This window comes from Acinonyx jubatus, chromosome C2, assembly GCF_027475565.1.
Source record: "Acinonyx jubatus isolate Ajub_Pintada_27869175 chromosome C2, VMU_Ajub_asm_v1.0, whole genome shotgun sequence".
NCBI lineage: Eukaryota > Metazoa > Chordata > Mammalia > Carnivora > Felidae > Acinonyx > Acinonyx jubatus.
Genome location: NC_069384.1, coordinates 61,336,215 through 61,359,085, shown reverse-complemented (window position 1 = coordinate 61,359,085; position 22,871 = coordinate 61,336,215). Strand labels below are relative to the sequence as shown.

The 22,871-nt window shown below is 36.0% G+C and overlaps 1 protein-coding gene across 2 annotated transcripts in view; it reads left to right on the top strand.

Annotated features, from left to right (window-relative positions):
• The window catches only part of LSAMP (limbic system associated membrane protein), a 641,967-nt gene that overhangs the window by 328,672 nt on the left and 290,424 nt on the right, over nucleotides 1-22,871 (top strand). For both annotated transcript variants that reach the window (XM_027060896.2, XM_027060893.2), the window contains exon 2: nucleotides 7,909-8,141. In XM_027060896.2, the coding sequence (XP_026916697.1) occupies nucleotides 7,909-8,141 (233 nt within the window). The remainder of the gene's footprint in view (nucleotides 1-7,908; nucleotides 8,142-22,871) is intronic.

Below are 22,871 nucleotides of genomic sequence, written 5' to 3'. Positions count from 1 at the left end.
GTGAGGAGAGATTATCATACCATGTAGATACTCTGTTGGTGATAACTGGACTAAAATTCAGTAGGAATCTAGAAGAATGAATTATTATCAAACTAAGATCAGTTTCTGGTCCAAGAGAATCAAAACTAAGGGAGCATATATGCATAAGAACAAGAGAATGAGGGGTGCCTTGGTGGCTCAGTCAGTTAAGCGTCCGACTTTGGCTAAGGTCATGATCTTGCAGTTTGTGGGTTCAATCCCCACGTTGGGCTCTGTGCTGACTGCATGGAACCTGAAGCCTGCTTCAGATTCTGTGTCTCCTCTCTCTCTACCCCTCCCTCACTCATGGTCTGTCTCTCTTTGTCTCTGTCTCAAAAATAAATAAACATTTTTTAAAAATGAACAAGAGATTGAGGCCAAGAGTGTAGGCGGGGTTAAAAGCCAGAAATCAAGTCTAGAAGGAGGTAGAGATGGAGCAAGGCAGCAAAAGAGCTGATGCTACTTGCTACAGACAAGTCTAGCAGGTGCACCTAAGGGTCAGCAATGAATCCCCACAATAATCTTAATTTCTGAGTTTAATCTCAGAACATGGTAATGAAGCAGAGATGACCCAAAATGGTTAATAATTTAAAAATATTTAAATTTGGGGCGCCTGGGTGGCTCAGTCGGTTGGGCGTCCGACTTCGGCTCAGGTCATGATCTCGCGGTCCGTGAGTTCGAGCCCCGCGTCAGACTCTGTGTTGACTGCTCAGAGCCTGGAGCCTGTTTCGGATTCTGTGTCTCCCTCTCTCTGACCCTCCCCCGTTCATGCTCTGTCTCTGTCTGTCTCAAAAATAAATAAACGTTAAAAAAAATAAAATAAATAGATAAATAAAAAATAAAAAATAAAAATATTTAAATTTGTTAACTAATTTGGCATATATTGTTTTTAATGTATTTGCATAGTGTTCCTGGAATTCCTTATACTTAAAATAATATGATAAATTCAGACTAAGAACTTCTGACTCCAGAGAGCCTACATTATTCCATCCTTTGCAATTCTTGATTTCACACACTCATGCTGGGAATGGACAACTTTAGGTCTTATTCCAAGAATATTTCCTTCTACATTTCATGATAGTGTGGTGGGTTCAGTAAGGATATTGTTTGTAGGGTTGAGTTTACACAGGAAACAGCATCAAAATAAAGGGCCAGCCCATTGTTGAAGACTTCTTTCCCATCCACATCTTGAGTCATTACATGTCTTACATGTCATGTAAGGGAGAGTCACAAATGTGAAAAATGATAAAAGTTAATTAAAAAGTAGCTTCCCAATTAATAAAGGTTAATAATTTCCTTAAATCTCAAATTGCCCCAATTGAGTTGATTCTCCCTTATCTGTTCTGGATGTTACAGACCCATTTATGTAGAGAAAAAAAGAAAAAGACTAAGGTTAAATGATTTCTTCAGCATTAAATTAGGAAGCAACCAGGTTATAGCTTCCCCATTCACCATCATTTGTGTACAGATCTTCCTTGACTCATGGTGTGGTTACCTCCCAGTAAACCCAACATAAGTTGAAAATATCTTAAATCAAAAGTGCCTCACCTACCGAACATCTTACCTAGCCTATCCTACCTTAAGTGTACTCAAAACACTCACATTAGCCTACAGTTGGGCAAGTTCACCTAACGCAATGCCTATTTTATAATAAAATATTGAATGTCTTATATAATATATTGAATGCTGTACCAAAAATGAAAAACAGAATGGTTGTAAGCATATCAGTTGTCCACCCTCGTGATGGCATAGCTGATTAGGAGCTACAGCTCACTGCCACTGCCCTGCATCTTGAGAAAGTAACTGACCATATTATCAGTAGCTGGGGATAAGATTTATATTCAATATTCAAAGTATGATTTCTACTAAAAGTGTATTGCCTTCACACTGTTGTAAAGTCAAGAAATTTTAAGTCAAAGCATTGTAATCTGGGGACTGTCTGTGCAAGATTATCTTGATGTATAATTATGGTACTAAAGTAACACAGTGGGGTGCCTGGGTGGCTCAGTCGGTTGAGCGCCCGACCTCGGCTCAGGTCATGATCTCGCAGTTCGTGAGTTCGAGCCCCGCAGTCGGGCTCTGTACTGACAGCCCAGAGCCTGGATCCTGCTTCAGATTCTGTGTCTCCCTCTCTCTCTGCCCCTTCCCCACTCATGCCCTGTCTCTCTCTGTCTCTCAAAAATGAATAAATGTTAAAAAATATATATAAAGTAACACAGCAAAGGGGCATGTTTCATTTACTACTAACTTATAACCACAGCATGACTAGACTTCATTGTGGTGTTTCTGTCATGAGCATGACTTACGATTTAGGGACTTTGCTGGTGGCAGTTAAGTGTCTATAAATTAAGATGCATATGCTTATGAAAAAAACACCATTACACTGTAGACATTTGCCATATGCTACCAGATATTTAAACCAAGAGACCATGGTCTAACTCAGGGTTTGTCAGCTTCAGGCCTGTAGACATTTGGGGTATCTTTATTGTGGAGGTTGTCCTTTATCTTGGAGGATCTTTAGCAGCATCCTTAGCCTCTACCCACTCAATGCCACTAGCAACCTCCCCACTTCAGGTTGTGACAACCAAAAAATGTCTCCAGATTATTTCCAAATATCATCTTCAAGCACGATTTACCCCCACTTGAGAACCACTAATCTCATTGTTCTTTCTTAATTTTTAAAATAAATCTCTTACCTATCCAGTTCCACTGCCCTGATCCTTACAATTAAGTATGAGGATCAATAACTGGTAAAAGATTGAGAAAATGTTCTCACTTGTGATCAACGGATAAATACAAGATTATATTCTTCAGAAAGAAAGGAACGTTTGGATTCTAATGGTAAATTGGTACATTTTTAGCAGTAATGTTTGTTAAATATGAATAGATGTGCCTAGAGGCAATTGAACAGGCTTAAAATCTGGTAGATCTGTATCACTTATATCATGGATATACTGTCAGTAAATATGCTATTAAGAAATCTATTGCTACAGATTGAATTTAGCATTTCTTTTCTGCCTCCAATTATAGTCATCGTTTTAGAAGCAGGCTTATACAGTATGAGTAGAGCTGTCGATGTACCTGTTTGTATAAATGTACATAATATGCTTGGTATAAAGTGTTTGCAGAGATCCGATGCTTGAGATTTTTATGGGTGCATTGATTTTTTGTGACAGTTTTATGGCTGCAGATATACGGAACAAGGAACATAAAAATGTGTTTGTTTGCCCTTCCTGTAATTTTTTCAAAGCTGATTTAAAAAACAAAAATCACAGGCCCATAGGTAAGGTAAGTAACCCACGTGGTATTTGCAGATTCATGGTTAAAGTGGGCAAGCCAGTAAACATTTATCTACTGCTTTATGTTTCTTTTTACTTTTTCACATGTGACATAGAGTATGTAATTCCCAGGGATGATGTTTCTTCATAATGGAAACACTGAACATACACTTTTCTGTCCTTCACTTTTATGTTAATACCACACTCAATAATTCTCTGTAAATTTCCCTTTGTATCTGATACTTTAAAAAAAAATATTTTGAGAGGGGTGGGAGAGAGAGAGAGAGACAGAGAGAGAGAGAATTCCTAGCAGGCTCCACGCGTTCAGTGCAGAGCTCATTGCAAAACTCAATTCCACAAACTGTGAGGTCATGATCTGATCTGAAATCAAGAGTCTGACACAACTGAGTCTGACCGACTGAGCCACTCAGGCACCCCTGTATCTGATACTTTTAACTATTTCTTAAGAAATGTTAAAATAATTACCAATTCATCTGCACTTCTTAGATAATTAATAAATATTTGATACTTGTTAAATACCAGTTTGTTAAATTCAGTTTATTTATTCTACATTTCAGTGAGCGCCTACTGTGCACATGGTGGGTGTATGCTGTTAGGTCCCTTGAGAGCTCCATAGGTGAATTCAGGAGGGTCACTGTCATTAATAAGCATACAAGGAAAGATAAATTGAAATAATTCTAATGCAATGTGGAGTACAGTGAGGTCATAAAAAGAGCCAAATAAAAGGATGGGATACTAATAATAGAAGATTTCCTAGAGAGATGTATTATATCCCCATGTTCTCAGTTGCCTGCCAAAAAAATCCCACCTGAAGTGGAGGGACATTCTCTGCCCCTCTCTCCTTGGCACCAACACCCACTCTTTTAAAGGAGCAGTCCTTTCTAAATCCTGGAATGATTTGCAGCATTGTAAACTCCTGGAAGAAACACTCTATTAAATCTAAACAATACATAACACGTATAGATTTTTAAAATACATCTCTTCACATGTTTCCAGCTGTAGCCATGGCTGATTTTGAAGATAAAGTCATTAGGTATCCATTTCTGAACTAGATTATCTGGTATTGAAGCAGCATTCTAGGTGGGCCGGGGTGGGGGTGGGGCGGGTAACTCATTCTTATGTCATGATGGCATGGCATGAGAATTCTCATTTACTCTAGAGGAATGCCTAATGCACAGCTAAGCCAACTCACTTCCTATATGGGAGCACATGATGCTTGCTGGCCAGTCAGTGCATGCTGGGAACGTGGGTCTGCATTAAATTGGCATTTAACCATTTTTGAATAACTAGGTGCTCTGTGACTACTGTGTGTCACTAGTTATTTTCACTGAACAAAGATAAGTTCTACATGTTGAGATTATTTTGACTTTTTCAGTCTTTTCCTTGTGCACTTCTTATGGTTTGAAATAGTTACCACCTTAAATCAAAATATTAAAATTTTGAAAAGTTAAATTGGTTCCGAAACTATTATGTTTGCCGTTTTTCAGTATGAAAGTTTTGTAATGTTGTAAAAAGATTATTTTCTACTTTAGAGAGTCAATATATTTACTTTGAAACCACTGGCTACATTAAAAAAAAAAAAAACCTTAAATATCTGGAGGAGTTGTTTACCTTTTAAAAATACATTGTTGGGAAACCTGACTGGCTCAGGGAATGGAGCATATGACTCTTGCTTGACCTCAGGGTTGTGAGTTCAAGCTCCCCATTGGGTGTGGAGCTTACTTAAAATAAAAATTAAAAACAAATACTACATAGCCAAGATGTACATTAGTATCTTGGGTAACCATACTAAGTTAGTAAAAAGTGTGAGTGTATATATGTGTGTATATATACATATATGTGTGTGTGTTTATTTGTAAGTAAAAGGTAAATTTTAAAAATAAATGTAAGAAGAAACATAATGTAAAAAGAAGACATTATATAGATTGTCATAGCAAATTTTCATATAATGTATTGTCTTGGTAGATGCACTTTTATGGGTCTGGCAATTTTGCTGAAATAGTCAATTACTTCTTTAGGTAAGATAGTTCTGAACATTGTCAGAGAATAGTTTGGAATAACGACCTATGTGATAATTTTAACTTTACCATGGATAAAAATTGCTAAAATGTCCAGAGGACCCTAAACACCTGTCTTGGAAACTCTACCTTGTTTTCATAAGGAAATTTGTTCAATTCATTTGTTGACGCTGTAGGGTTTGGGAGAGGGAAGTGTAAAAGAGGTAATCGTCTGTCCTCCTCCCTGTGCGTGTGATACTGTCACTTTAACAAGAGGCATTTATCAATACCTAAGATTACATAACATAAATTTTTGGAAGCACCTAAATGAATAGGGCAAAGTATCTATCTTTAATTGATTTGTAGGCCATATCTATGTAAAATATGTTGTATAGTCTTTTTTTTTTCCAAATTGAACATATTAGGGCCATATTTGGGGCTAGACATTATTCAGAGTACCTCCCTATGATGTAGCATATCTGTTTCCTGGTGTGTTGAGCTGCCTAGATGAGAAAAGTGCAAGGAGGTTCATGATAAAGGTTTAAAATGCATTTACAGAGGTCAATTTCCATTCTTCTCAGTAGAAAAGAAGAACACAGTAAATCCATATCAATAACTTCATTTATGATATAGAAATGCAGCAAAGCAGCCTATTAACTCATAAATGATTCTCATTTAAGAAGTGCCACAAATACCATGAAGGACAGAGAAATGATGACACAAAATAGTAGAACAGGAAAAGTACAATCAGGTCTGGAAAGAAGCATCAAGCATCCATGAAGTTAGCTTTGTACTCCATTATGGAGAAATTCTAAATTATCAAGCACATATAATTAATCCCAACAATATCTTCATGGCAGAGAGACCCATACTGGGTAACAGAGATACCAAATGATGATTTCATCTACTTATGTTTATGAAAATAAATAAATGCAGAAGAAAAGAGACACCTGCGTATCATGGAATTCAAGTCATTAAATAAAATTCTCGTGTTAAATAAAATATTAAGTTCACTTAAAAATGATGGGATAAGGGGGTCTTTTGAACGATAGGTGAGGTATTTTAAAAGGATTCAGCATTTCTGCTTTTAAGGAAGATGGGTTGGCCTCTGTACAGCTACTGTAGACAGCCTGTAGATAAAGCATTAATTTCCTATCTATGCATAGGTACAGAATCTCTACAACTGGCTTTTTTGACCTAAGAGAAAACCTGGATTGGACTCAGTTTGGAAAATACAGAACATGGTATTTTAATTGTTCTGCTGTCATGTTCCTGGCTTCTTCTCTATCCCTCATGCCTCAGAGTGTTGAGCAGATGGCTCTACAGTTGTGAACAGGGTCTGGGACAATCTCCCTGTGGGGCAGACATAAATCTTGCCAAAGGGATACAGAGAGAACTTTGTTGCTCAATTTTTCCATTTCCTGATTCTTGCTGAAATTGAAGGGGAAAACTATATTCCCCATGAAGCATTTAAAAAAAATTTTTTTTAATGTTTATTTATTTTTGAGAAAGAGAAAGAGAGAGACAAAGACAGACTTGTGAGCTGGGGAAAGGTCAGAGAGAGGGAGACACAGAATCCGAAGTGGGCTCCAGGCTCTGAGCTGTCAGCACAGAGCCCGACTTGGGGCTCGAACTCACAAGCCACGAGATCATGACCTGGGGTGAAGTCAGATGCCCAACCAACTGCGCCACCCAGGTACCCCTCCCCATGAAGCATTTACCCCTTCTCAATGGAGAATCCATTGATTCTCCAGATTCTTTGCCTCTTTCTTGAAAGTTTCAGAAAGAGATCCTGTTAGGCTTTTAAAATAAGTATTTATTAAAGTAAACATTTTTTCCCCTTCATCTTTCATAGAATAGGAACCACGGAACTGGTTTATTCATCTCCCATAAAATATTGAACTCATTCTGATGTGTCGGAAATGCTGGTAGCAAGCTGTTTTGCCAGCAGACAACCTGCTGCCCTCAGCAGCTGGAACCAGACATAGGCAAGAAGATGCTAGCTTTGATTTCCCTGACACAATACCTTTCTTCTTACCTTTGGACCTGTTCACACACTTCTCACTCCTGAGAGAGGGCATTCCAAACTTATAAGAATCCAAAGCAAATTCTGAAATCTAGTCTAGTTTCTACAGCAGTGGGCATGATTTGAATCTACCATCACACTCTTGTGGAAATTTAGAAAATACTTATGAAAGAATTCATACAATTCAAAACTCAGGAAATGTGCCACATTATCACTTGTCAAATTCTCAGTTACTAAAACAGATGGAGTTTTGCGTGAATGACCTTCTCCTAGACAAGAAGAAGAAAATCCAGTAGGAAATCAATACCTATCTAAATTTATTTGCCTGCATTTTTCATACTGATTGTTTATGGCTAAACTGAGTCTAATATAATTACATCCATCCACTGAATGGTAAGTAGATCTTAGGATAAATAGTGACAATGCATAGGACTCTAAGAAATGGCATGGCAATAATTCATCCTGTATATAATTATTGTTCTTCATTGGTCTTATTGAAGGCAATGTGGAGAAAGAATGCAGATGCAGGTATGGCTAAGTTTCTAATGTTGTTATTCTGCTCTACCAGGTGCGTTGTAGAAGACAAGAACTCAAAGGTGGCCTGGTTGAACCGTTCTGGCATCATTTTTGCTGGGCATGACAAATGGTCTCTGGACCCTCGGGTTGAGCTGGAGAAACGCCATTCTCTGGAATACAGCCTCCGAATCCAGAAGGTGGATGTCTATGATGAGGGCTCCTATACTTGCTCGGTTCAGACACAGCATGAGCCCAAGACCTCCCAAGTTTACTTGATCGTGCAAGGTAAGAAAAGGTGGGCTAGGTAGGTGGTAAGGGAGTGGTGAGAGAAAAAAAAATTAACATGATGTATAAAATATTTGCAAAACCCTTTCTGAGAAAACCTTTCACATGCATTTTTTTGTTTAAGTATCTATTTTTTCGCTAAAAGGATAGACTTAAAATGAAATGACTAAGGAGAAAGAGGAATCTTGCCACTGTGAGTCAGTACTCTTGGTAAGAATATTTTCTCCTAGCCCTGAGTATAAAAGCACATAGCAAAGGCCATAGCTGTTGAAATAATTTGGAACAAAGCAACAAGAACACAGACAATGCTTAGAACCATGTGAAGTCTACTTCATCAACTTTTAGGCACTGGATGACTCTTGCTGAAGGCTTGGTTTTTATCTTCAGCATAAAGAATATTACTAATTATCTGTTCTTGTGATAGTAAGTATAATTTGGAAATAAAAATTTCCAGGTGCCTGATATCCTCTCAGCTGGCCAGCTTTCTTTGTAATTTATATCTCCATTTAATGGTAAGTTATTTGTGAGCAAATCTAATGACAAGGATTTGCAAAGTTATTGGGGACAAATCTGCTTCTAGATGGGGGTTTCTAAGGGCACATCTGAGTCATGGTTTTATAGGACAAAAACCCTAAGTGGCATACGCATGCCCCCAAACTATAGTTCTCATGGGTCCCTTTCTCATAATTGCAGAATGAGAACAAAGCTGATCAGCTGCACAGTTTTATTGCAAGTGAAGTCAAACCACTAGCAGTTCCAATCCATCTATCAGAAAAGATCTAAGCACTAACAAATATTAGGGCTGTGTTCATGTATTCTTGATTTACAATTTTATGTAAATTTAATGCAAATTAGGCATGGCCCTAGGGCTCCCGTCAGGATTCCAGTGCAGTCAGTGGTGTGGGAAAGTTTGACTGTAGCTTCTATTAATGTGTTATGGAATTGATTATTGCAGCATTTAAATTATTGCTCTCCCAACTCCTCTGATTAATAGATTGAAACTGGAGTAAAATACATCAGAGACTGCCTGGTCCAGAGGTGGTTTAGTCATGTGACCTCTATCTTGGTCCATTTGCGATGGCTGACAGCTTCATTTTATTGCTTGTAAAAAGCATGTCTACGGACTTGCAAAGTTCCTATCATAGTCAAAGCATAGAATGTTTTCCTCATGGTTTAGTACAGAGTGCTCGAGCTCCATAACATGGTACATCAGGGCTTGGATCTCAGGCAGCCCATTTAAACGTGTAAACATAACCAGAGATGTATAAATACGTAAATGGGTTAATTTACCAGCTCCCTCAAAACCACAAGCACACATATATTCTCTCTCTGTGTCTCTCTGTCTCTGTCTTTCTGACTCTTTCTCTCATGCACACACACACACCTGCCTCAAAATAAAAGAAGTTCTACCATATGCAATGGCAGAGGAAGCCTAGATACCTAGTTTTATGGCCAGCTCCATATTACATTATGAGATTCCTACACAATTTTAATACCTTTATAGCCTTTAATGTCATTGGAAAGCCCTAGACACCACAACTGGAAAATGTGTATGTGTATTATACTAAGTAAAATTGGGCAATTTGAGTATTATATTCCTTGGATTCTAGGTGAGGAAACAGAATTTCCTTAAATTTAAGTTACTTGCTCCAGGTCACATAGAGAATTCAAGGAGTAAGTTGGAGCCAAGCAGGCCAGGAATCAAATCTGAAGCACTCTACTGGAAGGGAATTTTTTTTGATAGCTTTAAGAACTAAGAGATTTATGTTTAAATCAGCTGTTAGCACCAAATGCCCCATGTCCTTCCCCCCCCCCATTTTTTCTTACTTATCTGCATACGTTTTAGTTATGAACTAAATGTGCTAATCCTGAGAGGGTTAGAGCTTCAGCATAAGTGAAATTAACTTAAATTATCTTAATATTAAGTGATGGAAAAGAATCTACTAAGTGCCATGTACTTTTATTCTGTTGTGTAGGAGAAATTTTTGTCTACACTTTACCATTCTTCTAATGGTCTAAGAATTAAATTGACATGAAATAGATTAACAGAGAAAATAAAATTTAATTTCATATGTATGGGAAATCCACATAAACATGAGAGTACAAAGACAGCCAGGTAAAATGAGTATACATATATATATATATATATATATATATATATATATATCCCAGAACTAAAGAGAATGGGCTGCTGGACTGGGAAGAAAATGGAAGGAAAGCAATTCACAGGAAAATGAAAAAGAGTCTATGTTTGGTAGCAAATATTACTGGGCCATTCAGAAACAATGGGACATAGAGAGGTCGTTGAACAACAGTGCTTACAAGTTCCTCCTATTCGACCACACCTAGTTCATATTATACTGTAGTTATTTATGGTGATAGCTCTCTTGCTGGAGCAGATCCTCCACCTAAATTTTTTTAAGCAATTAGGGGGAAGGTCAACATTTCTTCTCAAGTCTTTAGGTCTGGATTATTTTCTATTCCAATAATCTGCATGCCAAAGGTACCCATTTTGGTGCAATTCTTTCTGAAAGCTGTAGTTCTTTGTCCCATTTGATTCTAATAAAATTATTATTAATTAGATGTTAATAACTTTATTAAAACTGTGCAAAAGCTTAAACTTCAGAGACAATAAGGAGTCTGCCCAAGGCTGCCTGTTCTCTTAGGACAGGGTTTCAAACCCGTATCTATGTGATTTAAGATATTATTGTATTTTTTTAAATCACATTGCTGTGGAAAAAATAAGGAGCAACAAAGCCTATACTTATAAGAAATATGAAGAATGGATCTTCTCCTCCTTGAGACTGAGTCATGAAGAGGGATTTTTCTGACAAACTATATGGACATTGCCATTTTATATCTTGCACCAGATGGCTGATCCACTTACCCTTAGGGCATTAAATGTGGTGATTATATCAGTGGTTCCATCTCCCGTGCTGCTTGTTCGTACTGTTTCCTCTGCTTCCTACTCTGTGCCTCAACCCTATGTGTTCATCACATCAAAGAATCTGTTTCTAGGTATAGCTGCCACTCTTCTTCCCTCCAACCCCATCGCACCTTCCTTCAAAATGTAAGAGTCTTTTGAATTTTTCAAATTCTGCCTTGCTCACTCTCCATAGTTTCTGTGAATCCAATTTAACTACCCATTAAATAAATACTGCATTCTTTTTCCTTGCTTAATGGTGAGGCCACCTTTAGCTCTAAGTTGCTATGGGATATCAGTAAAGAATAGCAGTCAAGAATGTGGGCCTTGAAGTCATACTTCCTGCTTCATATCTCAGTTTTCTTTCTTTCTACTTAAATAATTTTGGTGATAAACTACTTTGTTTCTCTAAGGCTCAGTTTTGTCATGTGTAAAATAGAGATAAAATTCAAACTTTAAGTCTGCCTAAGCCTATTGTAAGGATTAAATTAGATGATCTATGTAAGTGCCTAGCCCTGTGTCTGGATATCGTGTGTTTTCTTTCACCCATTAAGATGATAATAATGGTGATGGTGATGATGGTGATGATGGTGATGATGGTGATGATGGTGTTATGATAACCATGTTGCTGCTGCTGCTCCAGTATTTGTCAGAAGGCTCACTTTTGCCCTGGGGGTACTACCCAGAATCTAACAGCTGCTTCCATGTATTGCCTGTTACCCTTGTAATAGGCTCTTTCAGCTTTTATTTTAGATCCCTCCCATCCATTTTCTTCAGTTGTCCTTTTCCTTAGCATTCAGTCTTTGGCTTTACTTATTTAGGATTCTAAAAGGCTTCTTAAACCAACATCACTTTTAAATTCTTAGTTACATTTATTAAGAATATTTAAGGAGAAAATTCAGCATGCTTCAGCAACACTTGGAGGGTTTGCTAAATTTTAGATTGGTGAAACTCCCCAGAATTTTTGATTAAGTAGTTCTGGGGACAGGGGCTAATATGCATTTCTAACGTATTCTCAGGTAATAATGATGATGCTGGTATAAGGACCACACTTTGAGAACCACTAATTTAGAAGAATTGTATACCTTAAGAACATCTGGGGAAATATTCATTCGTAATTTCATTTAATTTCAGATAGTGTTATATACCCCCAAATACTCCTAAAGTGTTACACGCCCCCCCCCAATACTCCTAAAATACTGCAATGATATCCCTGGGCATAAGATAGATGATAGGTAGATTGACAAAAACCTCACATTTCATGGTAATATCTTAGGCCCTCCAAAACTGCTTACCTAGCTTAGTTTTGTCGAAAGAAATTCTCCTCTTTTCCAAAACTGTCCATTTTCAGGTATCGAGGCTGAAAAGAAAATGTTGAGACATAAAAACCACTCTAGATTTCAAAAAACTCAACTTTATAAATTTTTAAGTATTTATACTTTATGTTTCTCAGGTTTTGTTTTCTCAATTCCTTTTCTATGCATCAGCACCATATTAGTGACTATTTAACATCTCCCACATTTTTCTCTAAGTTTTTATCAGTTCATGAGGGTCATTACACATAAAATATCCAGTGTTGAAATAAATATGCTGCATGGTTCACTAAACTCAATATTCAGCTAAATGACATCTCTACACACCTTCCTCATGAGATATACAGGTGAAAGTTTTGCATCAGCAAATATACAAATCAGTAATGATCTCTGGGTTGACTTGTGATTAGTGATATTAAATGTTGCATCTGTGGAAGCAATAAACAGTCAAATATGAACATACATTTGAGATACTTAATGAATGGTGGGACTCATATCTAAAGGCAGATACTTTGGTTTCCACACCACTTTCTTTACAGATTCTGAGACAAAAGATTAAGAAAACATCACTATTAACGTTAATAAAATAAACAGCACTTTGACACATTTCTTATTAATAATGTATTTTTCTTCTAGAAAGGTTATCCACCTATGGTGTGTTTTTTCTGATCATGCCACAGATGAAGGCACTTGCATTTACAACGTTTCTCTTTGTGTGATCCTCACTTAACCTACAATAAAGTCAACATTTTGGTTTATTATACTAGTCAAAATATAGATTCCTGTGAACCATTCCCAGAACAATTGAACCAGAATCCCTGGGAATACAGCCAAAATTTGCAAATACACTGCGTCCTGCAGATGATTCAGATATTTGTGAAAAACCAAGATCTACTATGCTAGGGATCTAAGCAATTAATGAGAGGAATTTGCTACTGCCTGCCTGCTCATTTTCCTATATAACACAGCATCAAATTGTGTCTAAAGTTCTGTGGAGCAGGTACTAGAGCGTTATAATAGAAAAATAAAATAAAATAAAATAACCTATGTACTTCTAGAAAACAGATGTCCTTGAGTGCTGGGAATAGTGGCCCCCAGAGTGCAAATTTTTTTAACTATAACATTAAGAATCTCCATGTATATGTAAATACAAAGGACACCCTAACATGACAGGATTTTTAAAATGTGAGACTTATTTTTAAATATCCCATTCACCATCCCTTACTACATTAATCATATTTTCAAATTTTTATTACATGATTCTTGAGCCAGCTATCCATACAAGAATGGTAGTTTCCATGTTGTATCTTTTGCTTTCTTTTCATGCTATTCTAATTTGATTACTGGTGTTTTAGAAATGGCCTCATCTGCATATAATAACATTGAGGATATGTTTTTTTAATTGGTTTTTGAAATGTATTTCTAAGTTAATATTTAAATTTCACTGTAATATTAAATACAACATCAGACATTTTTCTCACCACTGTGACTCAAGTCATATACATTGATTCTGAGAATCTATTACTTGTAAGGAAATTTATTGCATAATTACCTTAATTAAACCAATATAATTATGGGAAAAATATGAAGGTGGAACTTCCTTTTAAGACCATGTTTGGCCTTTTTTTTTTCCTTTTTCGAATCCACACACTTAAAAAGCCCAATTTCTTGTACCTCATTAATTTTAGAATATCTATATTGACTTCCAACTGTAATGTCCCTTTTAATTTAATTCCCTTTTAATTTAATAATTAAAAATTCAAATATTAGAAACACAAACTTATTTTTTTCATGAATATTAGTCTAGAACTTATTGTTTCTAAGATTTAAATTCTTAGAAGCATTTTAAATCCTATTAAACATTCTAATTCTGATCTAAATGTATTACCCAGAACTCCAAGCAAGTGTCCTTTTTATATCTCATAATCTATCTTTTTTTCCCTTCTTTCATTACAGTGTTTCCCTTTTATCCCAAGTTTTTTTTTTCCCATAGTTTTATTTACCCACAGTCAACTGTGGTTTGGAAACAGATGATCCTCCTTCTGACACATAGTCAGCAGGTCAATAGTAGCCTAACACTACATCACAATGCATGTGTAATTCACCTCACTTCATGTCATCACAGAGGTATTTTATCATCTCGTATTATCACAAAAAGGATGAATATAAGAGAATAAGATATTATGAGGGAGAGAGAGAGAGACCACATTCTCATAACTTTTATTATAGTATATTGTTATAGTTGTTCTATTTTATTATTAGCTATTGTTTTTAATCTCTTCCTGTGCCTAATTTATAAATTAAACTTGATCATAAGTATGTATGTATATATGTATGTATGTATAGGAAAAAACATAATGCATGTAAGGTTTGGTACTATCCATGATTTCAGGCATCCACTAGGGGTCTTGGAATGTATCTCCTACAAATTAAGAAGGGGACTACTGTACTTACTTTGTTCTCCTTTCCCTTCCATCTTTCTTCTTTCCTTTCTTTAATTAGCATTATGTTGCATTGATTATTTTTTCAGTAACTTAACATTGCCTACAGAAATTCATGTAACATATTTGCTACTGCATTCCAATTGAACTTAGCCTGGAGCTCTTTACATTTTTAAAGCAATCTAATAAAGAATTTTAAATCTTCTTCAGTTGGATTTGATCTAGGGTTAATTCTGTTGGTTATTGAGAATCTTGATGATTAACTGGAATTCTCATTTGGAGTTTCTATGCTGAATTGTGCTATTTTTCCTACTCCTCAGCTTAATTTTTTAGACAATATAGCCTCTTGATTGGCTATTAAAAGGCTAGGTTCTGACTATTAGGACATCAGTATCTACATTAGCCATCAGAAAGGTAATGTAATATAGGAAGAAGTGAAAGTTTGGGGCTAAAATATTTGTGAATAGTACTTTATTGGGGAGTAGAAATTTTTATTTACCTTTCAAAGTTCTTCTAGTTAATCTAAGAATCATATTGAATGAAACAAATTAGCAAGAGAAAAACAAATGTTTAACAACATGTATACCTTCTGTATACATGCAAGAGACCCAGTAATACTGAGTAACTCCCCAAAATGCCAAAGCCATCACATTGAATGCCATCCTCAGCTTATGACAAAAGGTGTTGTCAGTGGGGAGCCAGTTGTGGAAGGTTACCAGGAAAAGCACAGTAAACCAGAGTTAAGATTGTTGTGCAGATCTAAGTCATGCCTTCTCTAGTAATAAGAGTTTCTAGAGATTTAGAATCACCCCCCTCTTCCTGGTACATCAAAGGAGACACCCATAAAAATGGAGATTTTCCTTACAAATGTAAATGTCTCTTACAAAAAGATAACTTCTACTCAGTTTTCAGAGCTTCTATTTTGTTTGCGGTTTTAAGTTGATATTCCACCTGTGGGAAGGATTCAAATTTCATTTAAATCAAGCCCATCCACTCAAAATTAATTACTATCCCCAAGTTCTCTATATGTATCTGCAGTCCACCTTTTAGACATGAAATTAAGTCAACTATTTACATCCACATGCTTTCTGTTCTAACCTGCATTTGTCCTTCCTGAAGATGACAAAAAAATAAGGGAAGAGAGACAAAGTTATTTTAGAACCCAGAGTTGGCTCCATGTAAAAACCCAAACTCCATGAAAAGAAGAAAGCCACCTGAAGACAGATGCCAATAAATGATCAGCTATATTCAAATCTTGAATCATTATACAATTATGCTAATTTTAATGCATTATGGTCAGAATTTAATGTTGATTAGGATGATTTTGGGAGTGGAGATTCATTCCATTTTGGAACTGCATATGCTAGTTTAGATACATCCAATCTATACTACAAGTTATTTTCCTTACATTTACATAATATCACATGGGACAATTTACAGATGTGCTAGTTTTTACACAGATATTTTACCTATTAAGATAAGGATAGCTACCTTTACAAATATTGTAAATAGTACTGTAAGCTACCCTAAACTTATGTTTTTTATACATTACCAAAAACAAAACAAAACAAAACAAAACCTGTGTACTTTTAAAAATAATAAAGGCAACTTTTTGAATTAATATATTTAACAGTCAAGAAAAATGGCATATATATATTTATATATATTTTAAGACAGAGGTACTTTCATTGTTTTAAGCTTGCTCTATTAGGTAACATTTATTTTTTTGCACATTGAGATGATTTGGGTTGTCTTTTTTTTTTTAAGAGCTGTGTTCATTTATTTAATGTTTATTCATTTTTGAGAAAGAGAGAGAGAGACAGAGCATGAGTGGGAAGGGGCAGAGAGAGACAGAGGGAGACACAGAATCTGAAGCAGCCTCCAGGCTTCAAGCTGTACACACAGAGTGACTTGTAGGGCTTGAACTTACAAACCATGAGATCATGACCTGACCCAAAATCGGATGCTTAACAGACTGAGCCACACAGGTGCCCTGATTTCGTTGTCTTTTTTTTTTTTTTTTTTTGAGAGAGAGAGAGAGAGAGAATGAGCAGGGGAGGGGCAGAGAGAAAGAGGGAAAGAGAGAATCTCAAGGAGGCTCCATACTGTCAGCACAGAGCCCAAAGCAGGGCTCAAACTCATGAGCCATGAGATCATGACCTGAGCTGAAATCAAGAGTCAGACACTTAACTAACTGAGCCACCCAGGCACCTCATGGATTGTCTTTAAAATTTGTCAAGTCCTAGGTCTGCTTCAGTGACAAAGTAAAAAACAAAACAAAACAAACAAACAAAAAAACAATAACAAAATACAATAAGGTCCTTTTCCTTATTTTGAATCAAAAAGCTAATAGGCAAGCTGGAGTGTGGTGGGAAAGCAGCCATACTCAACCTGTGCCAGGGCCCACCCAAGTGGGGTACAAACACCAGAGGTCCCAGGGCTCACAAATGATGGACATATGCATGGGGAGGCAATCATGGAGGATTAGGACCCTAGTTACATGCAAGAGAATGAAAAAGTTAGTAAATATCTTGAGGATAATGATAACCAGTTTTTCATGGTGGAGAAGAGAAGTATCAATATGCAAAAGGAAAAGCCTAAATGAACAGAGTAGTGTTGGATCAAAATTGGAGTTACTAGTGTTTATTCATGAGTTTTAATGGAATAAATAGGTAGGATAGGTAGATAGATAGAAATATATATGTATATGTGTGTGTATATTTTCTATCCTAGCCAATTGAGAGGACCTTGGAGCACTTATACTCCAGTATCAGTGAGCATACCTAGCATCCAGTTGTTGGTTTTAGAATATCACCCTAACATAGGCAGTAATTTCTTTGACATCAGCCATATCAACATTTTTCAAGATATATCTTTTAAGGCAGGGGAATGAAAGCAAAAATAAACTATTGGGACTACATCAAAATAAAAAGCTTTTGCACAGCAAAGGAAGCCATCAACAAATCAAAAAGGTAGCCTAATGAATGGGAGAAGATATCGGCAAATGTCACATCCAAAAGGGGGTTAATATCTAAAATATATGAAGAACATATGCAATGCAACACCAAAAAAACACAAAAAAATCTGATTAAAAACAGGCAGAGAACGTGAATAGACGTTCTTGTAAGGAAGATGGCCACAGACCCATGAAAAGATGCTCAACATCATTCATCATCAGGGAAATGCAAATCAAAAACACAATATGATATGACTTTATATTTGTCAGAATGTCTATTATCAAAAAGACAAGAAATAACAAGTGTTTGTGAGGATGTAGAGAAAAAGGACCTCCCATGTGCTGTTAGTGCGAGTGTAAATTGGTACAGCCACTGTGGAAAACAGTAAAGAGGTTCTTTCAAAAACTAAAAATAGAAAGACCAAGCAGGAGTTAAGATGGAGGAGTAGTAAAGGGACCCTATGCTTTCTTGTCCCTCAAACACAGCCAGATAAATATCAAAATATTCTGAGCATCCAAAAAATCGACCTGAGGACTGAGAGATCAAATTCCACATATAGATAGAGAAAAACAGCCACATCGTGTAGGTAGGTGCTGCTGAGAGTAGACCTGGGGGAGAAAAGAATTGCAGGTGCTGTGAAGGGGAAGGAACCCTGATCACAGAGAGAGAGAGAGAGAGAGAGAGAGAGAGAGAGAGAGGGAGGGAGAGATGGAGGAAGGGAGAGAGACAGAGAGAGAGAACGCAGTGCACAGAGGACTGCACATGAAAAACTTTTCCCCACAACCATTGACTGGGAGAAGGAGAGAAGCTATCATAAGTTTTTATAAGCAGTGGAGCTTGAAGTCTAAAGTTTTAGAAATTCATGCCATTGGTGGGGTCATACTTGGCAGGCTTAGTGGTGCTCCTGTGGGAAAAGAGGAAAGAGGAGAGATCACAACCAACACTACAGAAATACAAACAACTTTAAGAGAATATCAAGAAAAATTATGTACCAACGAATGGGACAATCTGAAAGAAGTGGATAAATTCTGAGAAACATACAAACTACAAAAACTGAAACATGAAGAAATGGAAAATTTGAACAGACTCATAATCAACAAAGAAATTGAATCAATAATCAAAAATCTCCCAGCAAACAAGAGTTCAGAGCCAGATGTCTTTCCAGGTGAATTCTACCAGACATTTAAAGTAGAGTAATACGTGTTCTTCTCAAATTATTCCAAATAAATAGAAATGGAAGGAAAATTTCCAAGGCCAGTATTACTTTGGTTCCAAAACTAGACAGAGACCCCTCTATAAAGGTCTATAAAGGGTAGGCCAGTATCCCGAAGAACATCAATGCAAATATTGTCAACAAGATACTACCATGTTGAATCCAAAACATTATGCCTACTACTATTTTCGACAAGATACTACCATGTTGAATCCAAAACATATTCAACATTATGTTGAATCCAAATTCTACATTAAAAGAATTACTTACCACAATTAAGTGGAATTTATTTCTTGGCCTAGGGGTGGATCAATATTTACAAATCAATCAATGTTATACAACACATTAATAAATGAAATGATAAGAATCATATGATCCTCAATAGATGCAGAAAAGGCATTTGACAAAATACAGCATCCATTCTTGGTAAAAACCCTCAACAAAGTAGGTATATATGGAGCATACCTCAACCTCATAATGGCCATATACAAAAGACCCACAACTAATATCATCCTCAATGGGAAAAACTGAGAGCTTCCCACCTAAGATCAGGAACAAGACAGGGATGTCCACTCACACCATTGTTATATACCATAGTACTGGAAGTCCTAGCCTCAGAATCAGACAACAAAAAGAAATAAAACACATCCAAATCTGTAGTGAAGATGTCAAACTTTCACTATTTGCAGATGACATGATACTCTATCTAGAAAACCCAAAAGACTCCACCAAAAAATTACTAGAACTGATACACAAATTCTGCAAAGTCACAGGATATAAAATCAATGTGCAGAAATCTGTTGTATTTCTATACACCAGTAATGAAGCAGCAGAAAAAGGAATGAAGGAATGGATCCCATTTACAATTGCATCAAAAACTAACATACCAAAGGATAAACCTAACCAAAGAGGTAAAAGATCTGTACTCTGAAAACTATAGGAAACTCATGAAAGAAATTGAAGAGGTCGCAAAGAAATGGAATAACATATTCTGCTCACGGATTAGAAGAATAAACATTATTAAAATGTCTATACTACCCAAAGCAATCCACACTTTTAATGCAATCACTATCAAAATACCACCAGCATTTTTACAGAGCTAGAATAGCTCACAAAATAGCCTGAATAGCCAAAGCAATGCTGAAAAAGAAAAACAAAGCCAGAGGCATCACATTTCTGGACTTCAAGCTATATTACAAAGCTATAATCATCAAGACAGTATGGTACTAGCACAAAAACAGACAAGTAGATCAGTGCAACAGAATAGAAAACCCAGAAATGGACCCACAACTATATGGTCAACTAATTTTCAACAAAGTAGGAAAAAATATCCAAAGGAAAAAAGACAGTCTCTTCAACAAATGGTGTTAGGAAACTGGACAAGAATATGCAGAAGAATGAAACTGGACCACTTTCTTTCACCATATACAAAAATAAATTCAAAATGGCTGAAAGACCTAAATCCTTCAAAATCCTAGAGGAGCACATAATCAGAAACTTCTTCGGCCTCAGCTGAAACAGCTTCTTTCTAGGCATGTGTCTGGAAGCTAGGGAAACAAAGGCAAAAACTATTGGGAAAAAAATGAACTATTGGGATTTCAAGACAAAAACTTCTGCATAATGGAAGAAACAATCAACAAAACTAAAAGGGAGCCTATGGAATAGGAGAATATATTTGCGAATAACATTTCTGATAAAGGGTTAATAACCAAGATATATAAAGAACTTATCAAACTCAACACCCCCCAAAAAACAAATAGTGTAGTTAAGAAATGTACAGAAGCTGTAAACAAACATTTTTTTTCCTAAAGAAGACATCCAGATGACTAACAGATACGTGAAAACATGCTCAACATCACTCATCATCAGGGAAATATAAACCAAAACCATGATGAGATACCACCTTCCACCTTCCAGAATGGCTGAAATTAACAGAAGAAACAACAGATGTTGGCTAGGAGAAAGGAGAACCCTCATACACTGTTGGTGGGAATGCACAGTGGTACAGTCTCTCTGGAAAACAGTATGGAGATTTCTCAACAGGTGAAAAATAGAACTACCCTATGACCCTGCAATTGCACTAGTAGGTATTTACCCAAAGGACACAAAAATACAGATTTGAAGGTGTGCATGCACCCCAATGTTTGTAGCAGCATTATCAAGAATAATAGGGTGCTTATGTGGCTCAGTTGGTTAAGCATCTGACTCTTAATTTGGGCTCAGGTCATGATCACATGGTTTGTGAGTTTGAGCCCCACATCAGTCTCTGTGCTGACAGCACAAAGCATGCTCGGGATTCTCTCTCTCTCCCTCTCTCTCTCTCAAAAAAAAATAAATAAAATAAAAAAGCCATTCATGAAGCTTCAATAATATAAAAACATTGAAGAATAAATTAAATAAACAACATAGAGGACCTAATGAAGAAATCAATATTACTACCAAAGGAATAAATGTGGGGTTTTTTTGTGTGTCTGTTTCTTATTTGTTTCTTAATGGAAGAGAAATACTTAATTCTTGAATGGACACAAATAATGTAAGATGGCAGTGTTCCCTAAGTTAAATATAGAATATTTTTATGTATCTAAAATTTACGTGGAGAAATTTTGGATTGAAATTATACTAAACTTATCAAGATAATTATGAATAGGTGGGCACAAATAGCAATATGTTTTAAGTTGTTTTATTGGGGCAGGACAATTTTGTACTGCTAGATACTAACATGTTTTATAAAGATAAAATTTCACAACACTGTATTTTAGAGTAAAGGATGACGAAGTCCACGGATATAAATGAATTGTAAAACACTATCACATGTAATTAGAACACACATGATCTAGAATCATTTAAGATCATGGAGAAATTATTATTTAATGGATGATTCTGAATAACTATTTAAAGTAAATATAGAATTATATTTTTACTGAACAACCACTCCTGACAGTTAATACCAGATGGCTTAAAGATTTAAAAGTAGAAAATAAAGGAAAAGGCTGAAGGAACCATCAACAAATAAGTATCTCAACAAAATGAGGAAGGCTTTCTTAACATAAAAACGAGTGAAAAAATTATAAAGAAAATGGATAAATTTGACTATATATAAATTTATACAATTAAGAGAAGTGATGAAGTGATTTAAAATGAAATATGCAAAAAAAAATAAAACTTTAATGTCATTGGTACATGACTAGATTTCAACAGGTCAATAATATAGAGAAAAAGATCAATACAATATGTCTAAAATTTGTCTATGGGCATAAAATCACCAGTTTATAAAAGGACCCGTGGAAATAGCAAACAGATGAAAAACTGTTAAAATCTCACTAATAAAGAAGGAAATGCAAACTAAAACAACAAATTGTTAATTTTTAGACTGTTAATACTGGGAAAGGGTTAAAAAAATGTGGCTAGCCTGAACTGGCAATCAGTATGACAACTGATGCTTTTCTATCTCCCTGTGGAGAGTGTAAGTTAGTGGAAACTTTGCTAGGGTATTGTAGGAATGTTGATCAAAGTTTTAAAACACATTTGTATCATTTGACCCAGTAATTCCACTTCCATGAAAATCCTCTGGAATGCAAACAGATTTTTGAACAAAGTGGTCATCACTGAATTATTTTTAAAGAAAATTATGAAAACACCAAAATAATCAGAATAAGAAATGAGGAAGTTAAACTGAGGTCATTTCCTAAGTAGAAATACTGTTAGAATAGACATTAGAGTAACTGCCAGCACTCAAACCTCTTGGCTATGTCTAGAACTTTGGTCCTTTCAGTATTGGGATGCAGACATTACCACCCAGTGTAACAGCAGAAATAAAATACAAACATTCTCAAAAGTATGGCTTAGACATGAGATCCAGGCCTTCAAACGTGCACCTGCCACA